At 36.9% G+C, this 22,154-nt stretch overlaps 1 protein-coding gene across 1 annotated transcript; it reads right to left on the bottom strand.

The window, feature by feature from the left end:
• Positions 1-2,402: 2,402 nt before the first annotated feature.
• LOC149827320 (GDP-L-galactose phosphorylase 1-like) lies at positions 2,403-6,627 on the bottom strand. Its single transcript, XM_090019282.1, has 7 exons — positions 6,013-6,627; positions 5,514-5,626; positions 5,359-5,418; positions 5,002-5,268; positions 3,985-4,170; positions 3,088-3,339; positions 2,403-2,978 (listed from the first exon to the last, which is right to left on the bottom strand). The coding sequence occupies exons 1-7, from the start codon at positions 6,116-6,118 to the stop codon at positions 2,607-2,609; spliced, it is 1,356 nt and encodes a 451-aa protein (XP_089875408.1). The 5' UTR covers positions 6,119-6,627; the 3' UTR covers positions 2,403-2,606.
• Between the last annotated feature and the right edge of the window lie 15,527 nt (positions 6,628-22,154).

Here is a 22,154-nt window from a genome sequence, read left to right as displayed (position 1 = left end):
GAGCCCCATTGGTGGTTCGGCTCATGTTTGTCTCGTAAAGAGTTTGTTCAAACTTGTAAAATTGGATCGGCAATCAGACTATAGGTGTTTGGCTAGTCTCAGCGTGTATAGGCTCTTTAGGTAGTGATAAGTACCTTTTATATTAATACTATGGAATAAATGATTGAAGTAATTTGCTTACAAGCAATATGGTTAGTGATAAAACATTGTTGCCTCTAGCTCTGACTTGTTAATTTTTTTTCGTAATCCTTACTTTCGGCTTTGAAATGTCTTCTTTTTGTAAACAAGCCACCTCAAGCTCAAATTCTTTGGCTCGATCTCACTATGAGCTTGAACTTGGCTTGGTTTGCCACAAGAATACCAAGCTTGAGCACTTGAAAGTAATGCACTTTGCCTTGCTTACCATCACTGGTTCTAATATGCTTGTGATTTGATCCATGATGAGATGGCTGAATTGTGTGGCACATAAAATTGCCTTGCCAATATCTCAATATGAAGCCTCGTACATCTATTTATTTTAGGGTTTTTTCCTACAATCGTCCTCCCTTATGAGGCAAACCCAATGCCATCCTTCTCTTATTTTTCCAAAATCATTCCTTTTCTGCCAACCATCACAAAACCATCCTTGAGGTAGCTGGATGTCACATGAAAGAGTATTTGTTCTAACATTTTGAAATGTAATGATGATTTTGGAAAATCAACCAATATAGGGATGTTTAGGGTATCGCCCATAAGGTAGGGGATGGTTATGAAAATAAACACTTATATTTTATCTACAGCATAAATATTTAAGTCACATACTTTCAGTTCACCTGAGGGAAGTCACAATGTAGCAACAATTTTATGTACAGAATGCGTGAGCGTATATACTTGCAGCTGTCTATGTACAATGGAGAGATGGTCATGGAGGTTTACTGCAATGTTGTCAGAATGTATCCCGTGTGAATCAATTTTCTAAGGGCTTGTTGTGATGCAAAATAGAAAAATCCATACGGATTTTCTGACCCTTCTAAACCAAAGACTTTTGCTGAAAGAGTTTTTTTTTAAAGTACACTTTTTGACCGTGGGGGTGGAGGAATGTTTCCTACCAAAAAGAAAATTTATTTTTACACTCCCACCACTCATCTGACCACCACCACCCAGCATCTCACAATCACCACCACCTTCCTCTATCATTTTTTTTCCATATTTTTTCACTCTGTTTTTCTCATGCACAAGCTAAAAACTTTTTGCTGCAGTCGGGGGTGTAGCAAAAAAAAAATTGGTGTGATAGTCTGGGCCCTGATTTTTTTTTGAGATAAAATAAAAAATGGCTACAATTATTAATAAAAATCTATTTCATAAGGACAAATCAAACTATTTGCTGCAGTTTGGGGGTCTGGGCTAGGACTGGGCTACAAAAATGGATAAAAATCTATTTCATATGGAATCAGGGCTGGGTTAGGACTGGGCTTTTATTTTTTATTTTAACTGCCACCCCATGCTTATAAGGGACTTTGTTCATAAGCTGGCTGGGTTCTCTTAAGGTATGTTTGGTTGTGTTTTTGAAAAGCAAACTGTTAAAAAAGATTCACTTTTAAAATCTCATGAGACAAATGAGATTCAATTTCTAAACCTCACTTCAACTCATTTTTTATTAGACTTGTTTTTATAGTTCTTTGTCAAAAAAAGGTTTTTATGTTTGGTTGCTTTTGAAGTACTGTTCAAATCAAACCAAATGTACTCTTATTGTCTACCATAAGCCAGCTGAGCAAACATTGCAAGAATTTTCAACTCAATGACATTAACAAGAAAGGGCTTCTCAAGGAATGAGTGTAAGAAAAAGATGAGCCCTTTTATGCGCATTTGCCCAATGAAATGTCCACATCAATAAATTAAAAAGATGCAGGATTTTCTTATTATTAAATGAGAGACATGGGCAAGACAGGAGATGAATATAAATTAAAAAATCCAATCACTTTTAATGCAGGCACTTCCTTGACATATCCAATCAACATTTAAAAGACACTGATTTTGTCTTAACAGAGATTCTTTAAAACTCTCAAAAAAGGAAAAACAAAGATTCTTGAAAACTCTCAAAAAAGAAAAAACAGAGATTCGTGAATATCAAGGCCATATACAATGAGAGGAGAAGAGGACTAAAACAGCAGATGAAAAGCAAGAAAATGTAACAATTTTCAAATCCTAGTGCTAGCAAAGTCTCTAGAGTGTTTTCAGTTCTCTTCATCAGTTGCTTGGACAAGAAGAAAATCTTAATCTAAATCAGCAGAAAGGATAAGCTTTATGATGCATAGAGCCAATGCATTCCCCAAATCAGTGAATTGAAATGACACGTACAATAAATATTTTAATAATATATCAAGGAGATCCTCAGATATCAAGCAAAGGCTGCAAGAGGATACTAATAATTCTCAAGTACCATTATTACTACTGTCCAAGAGTTGCCGGATCAGCCATCATAAGACAAACTGGATACTGATACTTAACACTAAGAGACCCTAAAATGTTTACACTGTCCTTTTAAATAGCTAGGACAGTAACAACAGCAATCAACCTAAGAAGGCTTCAAGCCTAGAATTAAAAGTCTACCAATTTAAGCAAAAACATCAGTGCAGAACAAAACATCCTTCACTAAGATGTGCATGAGTGCCATGCACATGAAATAGATCTTCTTTCTCAGCAGGAGCAGCAGCGTCAATCGCAACAGCAAGATCCAAGCTTATCTCCCCATTCTTTGGATCGTCTGCAAGTACAAAACCATCAACTGCCTCCAGAAGACAGGCCTTCACCTCTTCAAATCTCTCTTCTGATAGCGATACCACAGCGAGTAACTTCCATGCATAATCCTCGGATGCGTCCTCATAATCTTTCTTCCTCTTGAGCACCATGTGCCCACTAATCTCCCATACAGCTGGGTTCACTTGGGTGTCTAGCAACTCTTGGCTCACCTCTCCCAGTGCTTGTTTCTCAGCATAACACTGTTTTATTTGCATATGTCAAAAGTATTAATTAATGTGTAATACATTGTACTAAATGCACTCAAAATAAAGAAAACAATGATGCAGGCATTAAACCTTTTATCTTTACCTGAGGAAAGAGGAAAATACGCTTGCCAGAGTCTGAGATGAGTAGATTGTAAGGTATGTTGTTGTTTTGAAGCCATATGCAACAAGTAGAGACCTCGACAGAAAGATCCTGAAGGCTCCTTCCACCTTCGAAAACCAGACCCCTCACTGGATATTTACAGAGCTCATAGATCTTCACCACGTTTTTGAGTTTTCCATCAACTCTTTTAGTAGGTGCTTTCTCCACAGGAAAGGGAACATTCAAGTAGTAAGCCTGCATACATTACATTATAGTGGACATAAGATTCACATGTAGCTGAATGCTACGATATAGCAGCCCGTGAGCGAAAGCTAATTATGATACTGTAGAAGGTGCTATGTATTTGCAATGCTTGTTCAGAGGATCTATAGGCTTTCCCACTGACAATGATGTGTGTGTGTGTGTGTGTGCAGGTGCACACACTCACCTTGCTTTAAGGATGAAAAGTCTGGCTGCTAGCTTCATACATATGCACCCATGTTAATGCAGGCTTGAGGGATGTATGTTAGAAACAAGTAGCGCTTTACATTATAGTGGACATAAGATTCACATGTAGCTGAATGATATATCAGACTGTGATTTAAAGCTAATTATGGCCCCTAGCTGCTTTTCCATTTAGATGCTGTAGAGGGTGCTCTGTCTTTGCAATGCATGTTCAGAGGATCACCTATAGCCTTTGCCATTGACAATGATATATACGTGTGTGCGTGCACGCTAGATGCTTGAAGATGCAAAATTTGTCTGCTAGCTGTATGACTATTGACCAAATTCACACACACACACACACACACACACACACACACAGAAAGAGAGAGAGAGAGAGAGAGAGAGAGAGAGAGAGAGAGAGAGAGAGAGAGAGAGAGAGAGAGAGAGAGAGACCTGGAAGTGAAGATGATTTATGGTAGCGAAAGCACCCAAGCTATTGTAACCAACTCTGAAGAAGGGATTAGCAGCTTCTGCAGCCATGTGGAGTGCAAGCAAGAGGCTTTCACTATCCATTCTTTGAGGCAAGCAATCAAGAACACGAGGGATCAATAGAACATGGCCATACTCTATTGGGCTTACCTGTAATAACAAGGGAAATAATGTAATGCGGGTATAAACTTTAAAGCAAATGTATACACAAATTTTCTGATTGCGCCTACTAATGGAAAAGAAGAAAAGCTTAGAAGTTCTTGTCTATAATATTTATTGATCTGATTAGTTGTACTAACAGGCATTTGATAACTAGTTTCTTAAGCATAGTGGATTAAGTATATTTGCTAGGAATTATACTAGTGCCCTGGGGGTCATCTCAGGCATGATACATATGCCATTCCAAAAATTTAAGTTGCAGTACAGTATGTCTTTATTAGTATTTCTTTTTTTAATCCTTTGGGGCCAATCTCAAAGTTACTGGCATGGTGTCAGCCTAATTAGCTTGATAGCTTACTCGGTTCTAGCTTTTATCTACGGCTTCGCATCATGCCAATGAAAACTAAATGCCTGTAAGGACCTCTTTAACACATGATGCATGCAACAGAATAGAATTGATACCATCTCTGACATTCTAGTTCATAGGTCGAATTTCAAAATTCATAATGATTATGAATGAGTGCATGCTGAGTAAGTAAAATTGCAGTTTGTTCAAAGATCTAGTTTGCGTTACTCAGGCTCTAGAAAATGATAAATTTGCTATGCAAGCCAAAGGTAGCGTTGGTTTATATTTCAGTGCCATATTGATCAACTTGGATCCTACAATCCGTGGTTCTCTAGCATACCAATTTTATCTGTTATGCACAAACTCAATTCTAGTAATTATATTATTAGGACCCAAAATAGAAGTACAGATAGGTGAACGATATAGCTGCTAAATCAAGAGATGAGCGAATAGATCATGGTGGAATTGTTACTTACGTTGATTGCTACAACACTCGGATTTGCAGAAGGTAACACACTGAATTTGGGAAAGAATGATGTTTTCTGTTCATTGCCTTCATATTCATCCTGATCCTGGTTCACTTCGAATCGAAAGAGCACCTCTTCTTGTCCTACTTTTGTAAAATTGAATTTGTTCGGATCAAATGGTTGCAGGACCTTGTCAACCCGGAACTCGGTCGGCCGTTTCTTAAGGTGACGGCCCTCATTCAATTGGGCTACAAAACCATACTGCCCAGGAATGACCTGTGGTTGAATCAACAAAGTACATGAATGACTGCAAGCGAATTCAGATCGCTAAGCATGATTCTTAATTTTCTTGCATTTAAATTTTACCTTTGTTTCACATGCAGTAACATCATAGCGGAAAAGGCCACGGCTCATTCTGTCCTCCCACTAGATATGAAAACACAGAGAAATAAGATAACAGAAGACTCAAAAAGAAAACAAAAAGGAAAAAAAATTGAAGAATAAATATGACAGTATCTAACCTGTCCCAGAAGCAAGGAGTTGAATGAAAATTCAGAATAGGATCTTTTCTCATTTTTGTCCCCTGCTAATGTGTCCGCCTTTGTCTTGAAAGTATATAAAGGGAGCTTTGACACTGTTTACAACAAACCGACCAATAAGAAATTCACATACACTATTTACATCAAATAGACCAATAACAAATCCACATCCATAGAGAAGAACAGTATGTAAAAAAAAATTGATAAGAACCATAGATAAATGAAGATAAAGAAAATAACTAAAAGTTGGGATGGCCCTAGTCTAAGGAATAAAAGCTTGTGTTGGTATGACTAATACCATACATAGCTTTATAGCAGTGAAAATAGAAAGGATCAGTCCTACTTTGTGCTACCATGTTTGTTCATATTGAGATGGATTTCTCCTTATAGCTCTATTGGATGCAGAACTGTTTCATAAAGTGATTTCAAAGCAGAAAACAAAAATTCACAAGAATCTTGGAAAAGGAAATAAAAAGGGTACCAGGTAGGCAGCACTTTCCCAGGCACTTCCGGCCACATCCGGCGACGTCCTCAGAATCTTCTTGATAATTGGAAACAACGGTAGGCACCCTCTTGATGGTCAACATGATTTGATTTCCTTTTTGTCTTTTCTTTTTTTTGTTGGCAAAAACCGATAAAGACTCACAGACCACAAAGTTTCTTTTGACTCAATCTTACGTCTTCAAAAGCCGTGAACGTGAAAAAGAGAAAAAGAAAAGAAAAGAAAAGAAAAAGAGAAAGAAGATGACCACCACCAGCAAGGAAGAGAAGATCAGAGGGGCTCCCGCCTTCCGAGGGCGAAGCACCCCTACCACCGTGAGGCAACCGAATTGTTTTCGAAGTTAAGCAAATCTCCTGTTGGCAACAACCATCATGGAGATGCTGCCGGATCGCCTTGGGTATAGCCGTGATGCCTCAATGTGTCGATCACTGAAAAAATATTGGACGGTCTTTTTTGATCCGAGAATTGGTGCGTTGCCACCATGCGGAAGGGGTTGCCACACAGATGAAGGTGCAGATTGCAGAGGCAATGGAAAAAGGTGGAAGGCTCACAAGAGGCCTTGATGGCTCAAAGCGCTACAAATTTGGTATGTGGACATGAATAGAAGCCCCCCCTGTAGATATATATAGGGAAATATGCAATGGGTGGGGCCCCATGAGGCGAGGATGCGTTACACTGTGCACCACAAGTTCTTGGGAGGGGAGGACACGTATTCAAATCGGGAAACTCTTATATTTTTAATGCCTACGGGACTTTGTGGGGGTACATGAACCAAGCGTTTGATTTCTGCATCACAAGTTGGAGAGAGAGAGAGAGTCGCAATTATCTTGATAATTTGAAAAATGTAAAAAATGTAAAAAATTACTTATTTTGAAAATATCACACTTTTAATGCATTGACATAGTTTTAAAAGGGTTAATATTGGAAGGTTCAAAACTAATGAGTAGAAATCACTCTTTTCTTCAAAATTTTTTAATTTTTGTAGAAATGTTACCGATGTGATGTACATGGGTTGTTAAATAGAAAACTTGTTTCGAATCATGTGATTATGACAAGTAATTAGGTTTTTAAAAGAATTAAAAAATCAACGGCTTACAATGTACCAAAATTTCATAACTCAAAAGATCATATTTTTACATAAAAAAAGCACAACCCAAGGTTTGATCCTTAACAAACAAGCCATGCTGAACACATTTATTTAGTTAGATTGAGTTGAAACAACTTTGACCTATGATTTCTAACTCATTAGTCTCATACATTCATTAGTAGCCAATATTTACTTGTTTTAAAAAATATCTTATAAATTTTTGTACTATAATATATATAACACTTTTCTAGCCTATCGCCAGCTTACTAGGCTTTGAAAGATTTTTTTTTTTATTTTTTAATAAAATCTGAACATACTGATCTGATCTACATGATTGATTTTGTAAGAATTGACTCTTGGATAGTCTGTTTTGGACACACAGTTTTTTATAAGATTTAAAAATCAACATTCTATAAATTTTTAAAAAATATTTAATGTTTAAAAAATCATTTTTTTAACAAAAAAACATAACCCAAGTATCATTTTTTAGCAAATAGATCATGCCGAACACATTTGTAGGGTCAAATTTGCAAAAAACAAACCCAAAATACCTATTCATTGGTGGTAACTGGTAAGCATCTACCACTTTTCTCTCTCTCTCTCTCTCTCACACACACACACACACACACACATATATATATATATATATATATATATATATATATATATATATATATATATATATATATATATATATATATATATATATATATATATATTCATTTCTTGCAAAGTTAGTGTCTCCCTGTAAAAGAGAGTTTTCTATTTTGGTGGTTGAAAAGTCACTGGCGGCAGAAGGAAATTTGTGGCTATGTGAAAGGAAATTTGTGGCTGTGGGGCAAGTTATAGGAAAGGCTTACGTTACCAAAGCTTGGTTATTGGACATGTGAACACATTTGTGGAAAACTCCAATTTCACCAGATGCAGTGATTTCCCCATTTTCATTTTACGAAGCTACCACATTATCACGAAATACCAAGAAAAGTTAATGTTTTTTTATTTAGGTGAAATTCTCTGTAGGGACCTACCTTTTTTACCCAAAATTCCAATACCGATTTAGAAATTCAGGGCTTTAAAAAATTCCACATGCAAATTTCATGTTTCCTGAAATTCCACATGTAGGCTAATGTTTTCATCAAATAGACTCCATGTAGTTGGCCTAAGAGAGAAGATTTTATCATTATATCATAAAAGAACATATTTATACTTAATGCTAACTTTCATGTTTTCCATGTCATAAACATTCTTGGGGACTTCCTGTTCTTCGCACTTTAGTGTGTGGAGAAACTGTGAGGCTGCCCATTTGATCAAGTGCAAAAATGAGATGGAAGACATAAGCCGTAATAACAAATATCAATGAATATAATCTAGAAAACTCATGAAAATTTCAAAATATCAAGATATTATTATGTTACTGACCGGATATTAAAGTTTTAAAATATATTTTTATAGTTTTAATATCACCATTTTATTTTTATATATTTTTAAATGTTAAATATAACAATATTTTTGAGGAAAAATCGAAACATTTTTTTGTAAAATATTGAGTGGTTGACATGAAGAGAGAGAGAGAGAGAGAGAGAATTTAGGGCCACATGAAAGGAGTGGTTGACATGCATAATATGTTGTTTCCAAGAGGACCATAACACATGTTGACCCCACCCTCTAAACCTTGGACAGTACATCACATATCCATAGATACCTCATTTGATGCGTCCCTTTGGTTGTTTTCAATCATGTGTTGCATTAATAGATTGCTTTTCCTTGAAGTTTTCAAGAACTTGGTGGTTGGTGCCCTAACAAGTGTAAGTCCGGATGCCATTAAAAATCCAAAACTTTCTTCTATCTTTGAAGTGCCTGGTGCTGATTGAAGCTCCACCCAGCATTCCAACATGTTGGTCGTGAAAAAGTTCTATCAATGCTGCTAAAAGTCTAGAATGTTCTGGAAATTATGTTTCCCTAGTATTATTGTGAAACATGAAAATGTTGGAAATAGTCAGAGACCTGAAAATTATGGGGAAAAGGATGTTGGGAGCATTAATGGAACTTCTAGGCTTTTAGAGATTTTGTTTTCTTCTCTACTAGACATGTTTTCATCTGAAAATTATGGGGAAAGGAAATAGTACCAGACCTAAAACATGAAAATTCCTCTGTGACCCATTGAGTCTTGGATAGTTCTTTTCTGATTTAAAAATGTGATATTTTGAGTTATGAAATTTTAACACATCCTGGGCTGAACCCTTTAAAAATCTAATTACTTGTCATAATCACATGATTCAAGATAAGAATCCTACTAAAAAACATGTAGATCACATCCTTACCATTTGATCTATAAGAAATTTATTAAAAAATTTCTTAATTGTTGCCTTTACGGTGATAATTTTGTCATCTTTAGCCCACGTATTTTTCGTGTTTTTTTTAAATATCACAAAAAATACACCAAAAATTAAAATTGAGTAATATATTAAAAATATCTCGATTATTTCATTTATTTGCTGGTGACTGAATTTATCATAATAAATTCAAAATATGGTCGAGATTTGTTACTCTGTATGCCTACCACTTTTCTGGCCTACCAATCTACCCTGAGCGAACGAGTGCCTTCATGTTGTTTTTTCACAAATTCGACCTTGTAGATGTATTTGACATGATTGATTTGTTAGGAAACAATAATTAGATAATGTTTTTAAAATTTAGAATATAATTTTTTAATCCTTAAACATTTATAAAATTTTAGATGGTTAATTTTTAAAACTTATAAAAGCTTACCTGCTTGTCGGAATCGAAAGATGATTCTTGTAAAATGAAGCATGAATAAAAAAAGCTACACTCAGATTTAAGAAAAACAAAGAAAAAACCTCCAAGCCTCCTCCCTCATTTATTATTTTTTGATATTTACACGGAGAAACCGTCCCAGAACCACAGACCTACCCACATGGTTTTGCTCGTTGTACTTAAGATCGCAGTCCTAAAAACGTAAAACTCCGTAAACTCATTCATTAATTTAAAAAGCATTAATAATGAAAGCCCATCAATTTTTCAAGTTTTATCTAAACCATTGAATTAAAAATAATCCAACGGTTTAGATATGAGAGTAGGTGCTCTAGGAGCACCATATCATTACTACATATATAAAAGTGTCAGTGACCCCACTCGAAGTTTACCTCTTTGGATGGTAGGCCCACCTGAGGTTTACCTCAAATGAGGACAGGCTCATGATATATATATATATATATATATATATATATATATATATATATATATATATATATATATATATATATATATATATATATATATATATACACTACTTTTGGGGTGTATTGCCAGCCTACTAAGTTTCTAAAGTTTTTATTTTTATTTTTTCTTATTGTATATATGTGTTCTACATTCATGAATGATTTTATAGTAATCAACTCTTGAATTGTTTAATTTTGACAAGCAGATAAACTTTTATAAGGTTTAAAAATCAACCGAGTAAGATTTACATCAATATTCATGGCATAAAAAAATCATGTTTTTTTTATTATCAAAAAACATGATCCAAATGTTGTTTGCTATTAAATTGACCATGCCGAACACATTTGCCAAAAATAACCTGAAAATACTTGTTTGCTAGAAAACTGATAGACAACTATCACTTATATATATAATTTGGTAGGTGCTTAATAATATATGATTAATGATGCGTGTTTAATGGGTTTTTTCTGCTTGTTCAGTGTTTTTTTTTTACAATTTTGACCCCATAAATGTCATGGGCATGGTTGATTTACGAGAAATCCACACCTGGATCATGTATTTTTGATGAAAAAAAATGATATTTGGAGCCTCAAAAATTTACAAAGATTTTAGACTGTTGATTTTTTGAAACTTATAAAAATCCACCCATGTGTCAGAATCGAACACTTCAAGAGCTGATCTCTATAAAATCAAGTACATAGACCACATTTGTACAACCAAAATTTAAAAATAAAATGAAAAAATGCTGAAAAACCCATTAAGCATATTTCATTAAGCACCTACCCTCACTATATATTAAATCATTAATAATATAAAATTTACAAAATTAACTATTGCACAGTAACTTGGTAATTACTATTGTTTACCTGTAATTAATTAGTTGGGTACATGAGAAGTTGAAAACTAATTATTGCTATTTACAAATGAATTTGGGTTGGCCCAAGCCAGACACATCATGATCAAATTGGCCGGTTGAGCCATGGGCGTAGCTAGGATTCATGCGGGGGGGGGGCAAACATGGGTGTAGAAAAAAAAAATTGTGTGATAGTCGGGGGTTCGGGGGCGTGCCCCCCAAAAAATTTTTTTTGAGATAAAATAAAAAATGGCTACAATTATTAATAAAAATCTATTTCATATGGACAAATCAAACTATTTGCTGCAGTAATCAGGGCTGGGCTAGGACTGGGCTTTAAAAAAAAAAAAAATTTAACTGTTTCGGGAGGCAGGACTGGGCTATTTGAGCCAATGGGTCGGGCCATGGGCTGCTCTTCAAATGAAGCCCATTAAAAACCAGGCCCAAACCCTGCCGGATAGTAAATGGGCAGGGCTGGGCCGGCCCGATGCCCACCCCTACTAATATTTGTGTGCAAAATTGTGAGGACATATCAGGTGATTGAAAAAATATAGATTTGTGTTTTGAAATCACCATCGTCCATTTCTTCAATCACCACCATTCATTGTGTAAGCAGTGGGACCAACCAAAAGTGTTGATGTCATCATTTCACAGTGAATGATGGTGACCGAAGTGATGGACAATGGTGATTTTGTGTTTTGTCAAATCACGTGATCTGTTGGGCCGCATATTATCTTTTTAGCAGACATATGATGATGAATGCAACTGCCTTTTTTAATCTAGCATCACACATAGCCCATATGAACAAGAATCTCCATTCTTGCACTTGTTATTGCCGCAACCACAAAGATTGCGACACTGTACCCCGCAGAATGTCTCTCCTCGTCTTTCCTTCTTCCCACATCGACCATAGTTTCTTAGATAAGTGAAGACATTGACACAAGAGTTTTTGCTACAATCGGGGCTGGCGCTGCCATGCAAATGACAAATGTATGGGCAAGTCTTGCAATTAGTTGAAGCTTGAGCAAGAAAATGACTTGCAGCGTCATACAATGGATCAATTGGAGTGTCTGTCAAAACACTATCACTAGCAAGTGTTAGCATAATCTGATAGGAGCGTCACTTATCATCAGGAGCAACCATGGTCAATCTGAACGAGATTTTGGTGGAGGTGGGTTGTCGGCGTCGTTCGCAACCAATTGATGCCCTCCATGAGCCCAAACCACTATGTTGAGAGGTGAGTAAGAGCCTTGAACTCCAGAGCTTCAAAGAAACCGGTATCACACCATATAGCTCTCACCAAGCTACCATAGTGGCCTACTTATAGTGAAAGATTGGTGGGCAATTATAATCACATTCATGGACAGTTGTGTGATCTCTTTATATTCACATAATTGTCCTACAACTTTAGCCTCCATAAAATTGAAAAGCCACAGCCACTTTGTCCCTTTATGTTTAATATGGGTCACTTTTAGGTTGGATCCGATCTGATCCAAAAATTCAATATTCTTTTACTTGACTCATTGACACGAAAAAAAACATTATCGAGGTTCTTTGTCGTTATCTCAATTCAATTTCTATGTGGGGTCAATGTTATACTAAATCACAAAAATAAATCATATGAGTCATGAAGATGAACATCTCTACATGAGATGCTATATTTTTATGTACTACAATATTATTCATTTTAAGTGTTTAGTATATTAAGAGTACCTTTATGAATAGATTGGTCTCTAATCTATTCTTTTGGTCTTTTTATTCTTGCTATTTTTTCTTCAAAATGAAAGACACTTTACACATAATCAACAATGCACAAAACCATAAAAAGTTAATTTAGTTTCAGAAATATAATCACATAAAACCATAATGTATTCTCATACATCACAAAGAATAAAATAGACCCATCATCATTACATGTTGAAAATACAATCTCGGTGCTAGCCTTTTAGTAAGAGGATCTATAATCATTTTCTTTGTATCGATTATATCAATACATACTAAATAATTTTTTGTTCTTTCTTTAACAATAAAATACTTTAACTTCGTGTGTCTATACGAAGTGAAGCTCTTGCTGTTATTAGAGGACACAACAACTTCATTATCACAAACGATTTTCAGTGGGCTCTCAATAAAGGTCACTATACCAAGACCCAAAATAAAGTTTATAATCCATATGGACTGAAATGAAGTCTCGTATGAAGCAATAATTTATGCTTCAATGGCTTTAAGAAATTCTTTCAGTATCTTACAATGAGATATGACACCTCGAATATTCTTAGCTAGTCGTGATTATAAAAACAACAGGCTAAGCTTATTTGAGTGCTCTCACTTCTCATAGTCAACCTCCTGATCGGTAGTGCTATATTATGTAAGAGTAGGTTAATTGCTTTATAGGAGATTCATATCAAAAAGTCAAACATGAGACCCCTTATTTTTCACTTTTTTTAGGGCAATATAATATGGATATTAATGTTTCACTTTGGTGAAAACATTAATACTCAGAGATCTTTGCCTCTTCAAGGCAATTCATTACTGTACCAGTACCTATGAGTACAAACATGCTTCATGACTTGGATCCCATCCGATCCAAAATTCCAACAAGATCATTTCCAAATGTCGTAAGATCATTTCCAAATACCGGATGACATGCATTAGTGAACACTATTATAACGAATAATAGAGCAACAATAGAGCAGTGACAGACCTCATTTTCACTAAGAAAGGTAGAGGGAAGCTTATTTACCGAGGATTCACAAACCCTTCTATGCTTGAGAGGGAACAAAAAAGAGAAGCTGAAAGACTTAAGGGTGACAAATCCTTTGATGCTCTTGGGGGGTTTTATAGGATAATGGGGTTATGGATTCTTACCCAACCACTTAGAAAATGGTAAGATTCAAAACAAGTTTAGAGAGTCTATGTTTGACAGGTAATGGTGACAAATAGTATTCAAGGTGTGAGATGAACAGGATTAAGCATATTTTTCTTCTTTCACATGAAAATATGAGGTTCGGTATGGAATACCGTCCAAGATGAGGGCTGTTGGTTTCTTGAGGCTGATGGTTTACATGAAGTGCGCATGCATGGCGTGTGAGCTTGGAGAATATGAAAACGTTGTTCTTAGACGTATAACCTTAGCATCTTTAGATAACGAACAAGGACGTAGAGAAAGAAGAAGTAAAGGTAGTTGAAACTCTTTGGTTTTTTGAGAAGTTTTGAGGTTGACCCTTTCAAAAAGAGAAATTTTCTGGTTGACCCGACAGGGTGCTAAGAGACGTAACGAGCTATGAGTTACGATTAGGTCAGAAAGCATATCTACGATGCTTCTACTTCTTCCTTGAGCAGGTTACGTGCATTAGTTTAGTTGACTGCCACAGAAACTAAGAAAACCAAGCCAACACTGTGTTGCTGCCACCTGATGAGATAGGATCAGATCAGAGGCACCTTTGACATATACTACCCACCGTCAGATGTGCCTTGGATGCGTCCATCACAAAGCCGTTCATCCACGCGATGAACGGCAACCCAAACACTATGTTGTTTGGATAGCTTATTTTACAGATGGGTCCCACAAAAAATTTCAGAGCCGTTCATGGTGTAGATGAACGGCAGGCATCTAGAACACAAAAACTGAACGGCTGAAAAAGAAGTAAAAATGATGGTGTTTGGGTTGCCGTTCATCTCATGTATGAAAGGCATCCAAGGGCACCTCAGAGGATAATAGTCTCTCCCAGGTGATGGCCAAGATCATGAAGCAATCTGCCACACGACAACACTTGGCATCAGAAATTATGGGGAAGTAATAGAAACCTCTAGCCTTGGTCCTTGGGCACAAATTAGCGAAGAGTTTTCTAAATCAGGCTGCACTTGCATTGTATGCAGGGCTGTCAACGGATCGGGTTGGGGTCGACACGGACCCACCTAGTTTCGGATTCGGGTTTTGTTGTGTCATGAAAATTGAATTTCAAATCTGAACCTGCGTAATTTCATAAATTTATTTTTACTGAAAATGCATATAAAATACTCGGCTAGGGTCGAATACCCGAAAAAAATCTGGGTCTGATCAGGTACCCGACAAAAATCACAAACCAAACCAAGCCCACATATTGCTTGGGTCGGGTTCGTGTCAGCCTGAATATTATTTGTGTGGGTACTTTTCATGTTCATAGCTAGGAATTCGGGTTCAGATCGGGTCAGGTACGCGGTGCAAACTCGACCATTGACAGCCTTAATTGTATGTGTTGTGCCTGAGGATGAGTTTTTATTTATTATTATTCTTTATTTAATTAGAAAAGAATCGGAGTACAAAATTTCCTTAATGACTAAGTAGGGGCTAACCCAATTGATTCGAGCCTGATAACAATTCCACAAATCTCATTCTCAGGAAAACCTCAACAACGGAAATTTGAATTATGTTTTAGAAATTTTGGTTTTTGGAAAAACTCCAGGAATATTTCGACACATGTAAAAAATTTAAAATATGAAAGAGAGATAAAAAAGTGTCAAGAATCATTCTATGTTAAAAGAAAAGGAAATTTTATCCATCTATGGAAAAAACTAGAATGTTTTATCATATTAATGTCATGATAAAGACATGATATTTTGAAAAATATTATATCCTTTTGGGGATTACACCCTCAATCACAATATTTTCAAAACATCTACAATATCTGTGACATAGTTCGAGATCATTCGATTAAGATGATGGGCCTGCTATTTTATTTGGCCACATATAGGTGTCCTTTTTTTCTAAGAATGGAAATACATTAAGCAACAGTTTCCTGAAACCTGCTGAAGAGTGAATATGGAAGGACATACCTCGCCATGCAAGAGAAAAGCTGCTGGAAAGCCTCGGAGAACCATAGCAAGTAGGGGTGGTACATGAGCAGAAGGAGCTGAGCTTGAAGTATTCAAGGTTGGCTCATTCTTGTGGCAAGCCAAGCCAATTTCGAGCTCATAATGAGCCCGAGTTAAATGACCGGGTTGGCTTGCTTACAGAAAAAACACATTGTTTTGAGCTGGAATAAACAGGGTTACAAAAAAAGGAATTGTTTCAGAGCTACCTAGAAGTAATAATATTTTACCACTACAAACCAAATAGTTCAATCATACTTTCTACATGTATCTAAAATATATCTAGAATATATATTTTTACTACCTAATGAACTTTCATGAGTCAAGCGGAGCCGAGTACCTATTGTTCATGTTCAACTTGCCGACCTATTTTGCAAGTTTGAACAAACTCTTTATGAGCAGAACATGAGCCAAGCCACGAGCAGCAAGTGGGCAGCATTACACACAGCACATTAATTCACAAGTTGAATCACAAAGCCAAGTCTGGCAACCATATTCGAGACCCGCAGAGTAGCTTGAAGCAATCTTGAAGATCCCATCCTTCCTTAATGACTATTTGAATTGACCACCGTCACTTTTAGCTACGTTCGTTATACATAATTGATGATCCCGCTTAAATGATTATTATAAGTGATGTTTTTCAAGACCATCTTTCCTATTCGTAATTAATCAAAAGTTAAGTGCGCTACAGTTTCCATGGAGGGGATTATCTTGGTCCAGTTGTGAATCCTCCTGAGTACTAATTGAGAGAGAGAGAGAGAGAGAGAGAGAGAGAGAGAGAGAGAGAGAGAGAGAGAGATGATACACATCAAATTTTAATTCGTATTATTACATAATCGATTAATATTACAGATTCAAGAAGATATACTACACATGTTCAACTCTACACCAATGAACACCAGAGGAAAAAATGAACGAATAACACATCAAAGAACAATGATCAAACTGTTATACACGTGAATGGTCTTACTATCAGACTATAGAATTATCCTAGCCTACGTAAGGACAGGCCTAATTTTCAATCGATGGCGCGGTCACAAATTTCACATACTTGCAAGCATCAAACGAAGCTGCATCTAAGAATTTAGGTCATGCATAACCACATAGCCCATATGAACAAGAGTCTCCATTCTTGCACTTTTTATTGCAGCGACCACAATGATTTCTGTTAAAGGAGAGATTGACACACTGTCCCCCGCAGCATGTCTCTCCCTGTCTGCATTTCTTCCCACATCGACCACAGTTTCTTGAATCAGTGAAGGCATTGACACAAGAGTTCTTGCAACAATCGGGTCCGGCGCTGCCACGCAGACGGCAAATGTATGGGTAAGTCTTGCAACTGGTCGAAGCTTGAGCAAGGAAACGACTTGTGGCATCACTGCTAGGAGGCAATGGATCAATATTTGGAGTGCCTGCTGAATAATTATCATCACTAGCAAGATGACCATTTCCAAATGTCATATTACATATCCCAATGAACACTATTGTGATGAAGAGTAGAGTGAAAGGCTTCATCTTCTCTGAGAAAGGAAGATGGAAGATTTGCTACTGGGGATTGAAAATTTCTTTCTAAGCTTGAGAGGAAACAGAAAAGAAGCTGAAAGGCTTCTAAGGATGACAAATCCTTTGATGTTCTTCAGGAGTTTTATAGGAGCATCGAGATTATGGATTCTTACCCAACCGTTGAAAAATGTTAAAATTCAAAACAAGAATATGGTGCCCATGTTTGACTGGTAACAAACAAATTGTATTGATGGCAATTCAAAGCCTACTTTTTGTTTTTTCACGCTAAGACACTCGAAATATTACCTTTTTTTGCAAATAACCCATCGCCGTTTAGCTAGAAGAGCCAAGTTAAACTTATTTTGTGGCTGAGGTGGTTGTGAAGGTGCATAGGATCAAACCCCACTGGCGCATGGGTGTGTCCGTAGCTTTTAAAGGTGGGCCACGTATTGCACCCGAGGTTTTCCTCACTTCGGCGAGGATTCCTCGTCATAAAAAAAAATATACTTTTTGTTTTTTCGCATTGAGATAACCAAGTTTGCCTGCCAACTACGGTGTTGTGAATATCACAGTTAATTGCATACTCTGCTTCGTGGGCAGATCAGGTGCAATCATATTGCGCACTTTGAGTGTGTCGCTGTACTTGGTTGCCCTCCATCTTTGGCTGACAGCCTGTCAGTTGTGAAGCCCAACAGCAGATGGAGGGAGTCCGGTGCAGAGGCACACTCAAAGGATGCAATGTGACTGCACCTGATCTGCCGTGTGGATGCCTGAGTGACACAGTTGGCTTGGGGAGAAGGTGTCAACCCCTTCATCCGAGGTTCGACCTTTCCTGGGTGTGAGGGTGCCTTTAACTGGTGGGCTTTGTTAGGGCTGGTGTCGGAAAGTTTGCCCTGTAGGGAGGCAGAACCATTTAGTGACCTGGTTCTCAGCTAGGGTTTCCTCATTATAAAAAAGAAAAGAAAAAGAAATAACGGTTAATTAATTAAGAGACTGCATAATTCTACTAGTCTGCTTGGTACATTTATGGGGGAACGTAGTTTCCCATTATTTATACCATGAAATATGAGCTTAGAAAAGAAAGTATACTAACCAAGAGAAATGTATTCCACAGAAAGTATACTAACAAGGAGAAATGTATTCCACATACAAATGGCTTCAAAAGTATATTGAAGAAACTATGCCTGTATGAATAGAAACATTGACCTTCTTAGAAATGCAGGTCCTTTAATGAGCCCCTCCTTACCAAATAAACATACCGGGTAGTCTACTGATTCCCTTGTTTTACGGGGACTGAACGGTGAAAAGAGAAAATTTGAAGATGACCAGAGGGATTCTTTAGAAAAAAAGATGACCAGAGGGAGTGTTAGAGACGTGACAAGGTATGAGCTGCTCCAAATGCAATTAGGTCGTAGCGCATAATTACGATGGTCAATAAATTAATTCGTTGACTGCCAACAGAACCTAAGTAAACCAAGCCAACATGGTCGTGCCGGATCAGGTCAGAGGCACCTCTGATATGATAATACCGTCAGAGGTGCCTTGGATATATGTCATTCATGCATGAGATGAACGGCAACCCAAACACCACTATTTTTGTTTTTTTTTAGTCATTTATTTTCTGTGCTGTATATAGGACATGAACTGCTCTAAAATATTTTGTGAGACTCATTTGAGATGTAAGCTATCCAAACATGGTGGTTGGGTTGGCTGACCCAGAGGCGGAGTCACGTTAAGAGGAGGGTGGGCACGTGCCCACCTTGAGCTCAAGAGGGTATGGGTTAGGGTGGGCTCAGAAGGCAAAGCTGAGTGCCCCGTTATCGTAGGCCCGACGGGCCCCAACCCTACACGCCCGACGCTAGCCCGACCCTTCCCTTCCCCAAAGAAATCTCTCTCTCTCTCTCCCCGGGATCCCACTGTGGCTCCCTCTCTGCCACTCCGCCCCTACCCGCGCGACTCCCATTCTCTCTTTCTTTCTCAATTCTGCGACTCTGCCCTTAATTGTGACCCACTCTGCATGGCTCAGCAGGGCCCATGCTCTTGACCCCATAGTGGGCCCCTACTCTCCCTCTTGGTCTCCCACCTCTCTTTCTCTCTCTCTCAAGACTTTATGTGACCCCCTCTCCCCAACGGCCTGACCCTAAAATGGCACAACTGTCCACCATATCGTGCATGTTGCAGCCATAGCGTACACGAAGTCCACTCTCTCTCTTTGTCTCTATATCTCTCTTGTGTCTAGGGAATAAATGTATAACTGATGATGTAAAAATTAGGGTTTTTGATTAACATTTATATTTAGAGTTTTTTTTGTATTTTTTTAATTAACATTTAGGTTTTTGATGGGATGAATATTAATTTGTTATTTTTATATTTTTAATCAATATTTTTTTTATGCACATGCATGATTTTAGTTAGAAATTTGGGTTTTTTTTTTCAATTAGTTTATGTATGAAAACTATGAATGCCGTTTGCTATGATTGATGTTTTCATTTATTTTTTTAAATAGCATGAATATTTAATTAGGTTTTAGTATTTTTTGAATAATATTTATATTTATATTTTAATTTTAAATAAGATGAATATTTAATTTATGTTTTTTGTGTTTTTAAATTAACATTAAACATGTTTATATATTCTTCAATAACATAAGTGTATAATTGATGGTGTAAGAATTAGGGTTTTGATTAACATTTAGGTTTAGGGCTATTGCATTTATATATTTTTAATTAATATTAAACATGATTCTGCATGCTTATATCATATAGGTGCAAAATTATTTATATAAGAATTAGGTACTTGGGATGAATGAGTAAATAATGTTTTGGTAAATTACAACCATAATCACATATTTGTCATGATTATTAATGAATAAATTATGAATGATTGTCAAAATATGAAAAGTCGATGAAGCCAATCATAAAAAGGTATTTGTTAGATTAACTATTTGATGTTAAATATGTTGGATGTTTCTCTTAGTTTTGAGTAGTTTATATTTTTTTAATTATTTATAAAACATTTATGATGTCCTTTGTATATTTTTTCAAAGATTAACTAATTAATTAGCTATTTATTTGTAAGATGTTCCTCTTTCTTCGTCACGTGAATGCATTTCAAAATTGAAACTTGAGCTCATCCACACACTACTATTTATGGAAAGTACTTTCTTTGATCTTTATATATAAAAAAAACTAAATGTTAAAGTATACAAATAGGATACTCCGCAGCAGCAAGTTCTCATTTTACCATTAAGAAGTAATCAACTTGAGCTTGCTTTTAGTCTGGGTGACCCATTTTGGCAAAAGCTAAGCATCCATTTATTTTGACCATGCCAATTGTCAACCGTGGCCTTTGAAACTTGAGAGCATGAAAACATGGTCACCAGACTCGCCGGTTTGAACCGGCCAGCTGGGTTTCTCGGTCCGAGTGGGTCTCAACCGAGTAACGGTTTAGGTTCAATTTTTTCAACCATTACTCGGTTAAGACTTGGACTGAACCGGTCAACTGGGCCTAGTACCGAGTGAAACCGCTGCCACATATGCATACTTTTTACTTGAAAAGTGAATCACTACTACATATATGCATACACGTGATGTTGAGTGGTGTAATTGCCATACAGCTCTTCCCCTCGGTTTTTTCTGTGGTGGACCCAAGTGGTTTTTGGGGAAGTTGGTACCAAGACAAAGCATGCTGGGACAAGGTGCACAAGGAAAAGATGGAGCGTTCAGACACACAAAAAAAAGTCAATTTGGTTAACCTGCTTGGGGTGTTAACGGGTCAGGTTTGGTTTGGATCTAGGTGGAACTAGACTAAATTTTTGGGTATGTTATCGGGTTCAGACACGGGTATAATCGGGTCCATTATAAAAAAAATACCCAGACCCGATAAAAACTACATGAACCAAACCCGGTACGTAAAACCATATTTTTTTTTATCATTTTTACATTGAAAAATTGCAGGTCTTAATCGGAACTCCGATAGTGTCCGGGTTTGGTATAAAATTTCACAAACTATACCCAGGTCCATGAATTAATCAGACTTTCAGGTCTGAACCCAGTTCTTAATCGGGTCTTCTTATTTATCACCATACCCAGACCCTATCGGGTTTAGTTCGGGTCGGGGTAAACCAGGCCGGTTGACAACCCTAGTTGTGGGCCGCTATGGGCTTGTGCCATGCATGAGAGGTTTCCGAAAAGAAGATGAAAGACTGGATGACGGATCCTTTGATGCTCTTGAGGGGTTTTATAGTAAGATGGGATTATGGATTCTTACCCAACAATTAGAAAATGGTAAGATTTAAAAAAAAAGAATAGAGAGTCTATGTTTGACTGGTAACAGATAGTATTCAAGATGAGATGAACAGGGGAAGGAAGAAGCAAAGAGAGGTATAGGCAGTAGAAACTCTTTAGTTTTTTTGAGAAATTTTTTGGTTGACTATTTCAAAAAGAGAAAATTTTGAGGTTGACAAGATAGGTGTTGGAGACGTGTCAATGTATGAGGTACGATTAGGTTGTAGCGCATAACTATGGTGTTTCTTGTGGCATGCTCTACCAGACTCCGATACAGCAAGGAGTTAAATTCTACCTTTTT

This window comes from Nuphar pumila, chromosome 10, assembly GCF_984573655.1.
Source record: "Nuphar pumila chromosome 10, dmNupPumi1.hap1.1, whole genome shotgun sequence".
Lineage (NCBI taxonomy): Eukaryota > Viridiplantae > Streptophyta > Magnoliopsida > Nymphaeales > Nymphaeaceae > Nuphar > Nuphar pumila.
This window is presented reverse-complemented; position numbering and strand designations above follow the sequence as displayed.

Coding starts and splice junctions, on each gene's coding strand:
- LOC149827320 (XM_090019282.1), bottom strand. CDS start 6,118: ATGTTGACCATCAAGAGGGTGCCTACCGTTGTTTCCAATTATCAAGAA. Junction 5,419..5,513: donor ACTCCTTGCTTCTGGGACAG/GTTAGATACTGT, acceptor TTTCATATCTAG/TGGGAGGACAGAATGAGCCG. Junction 5,269..5,358: donor TTACTGCATGTGAAACAAAG/GTAAAATTTAAA, acceptor ATTCAACCACAG/GTCATTCCTGGGCAGTATGG.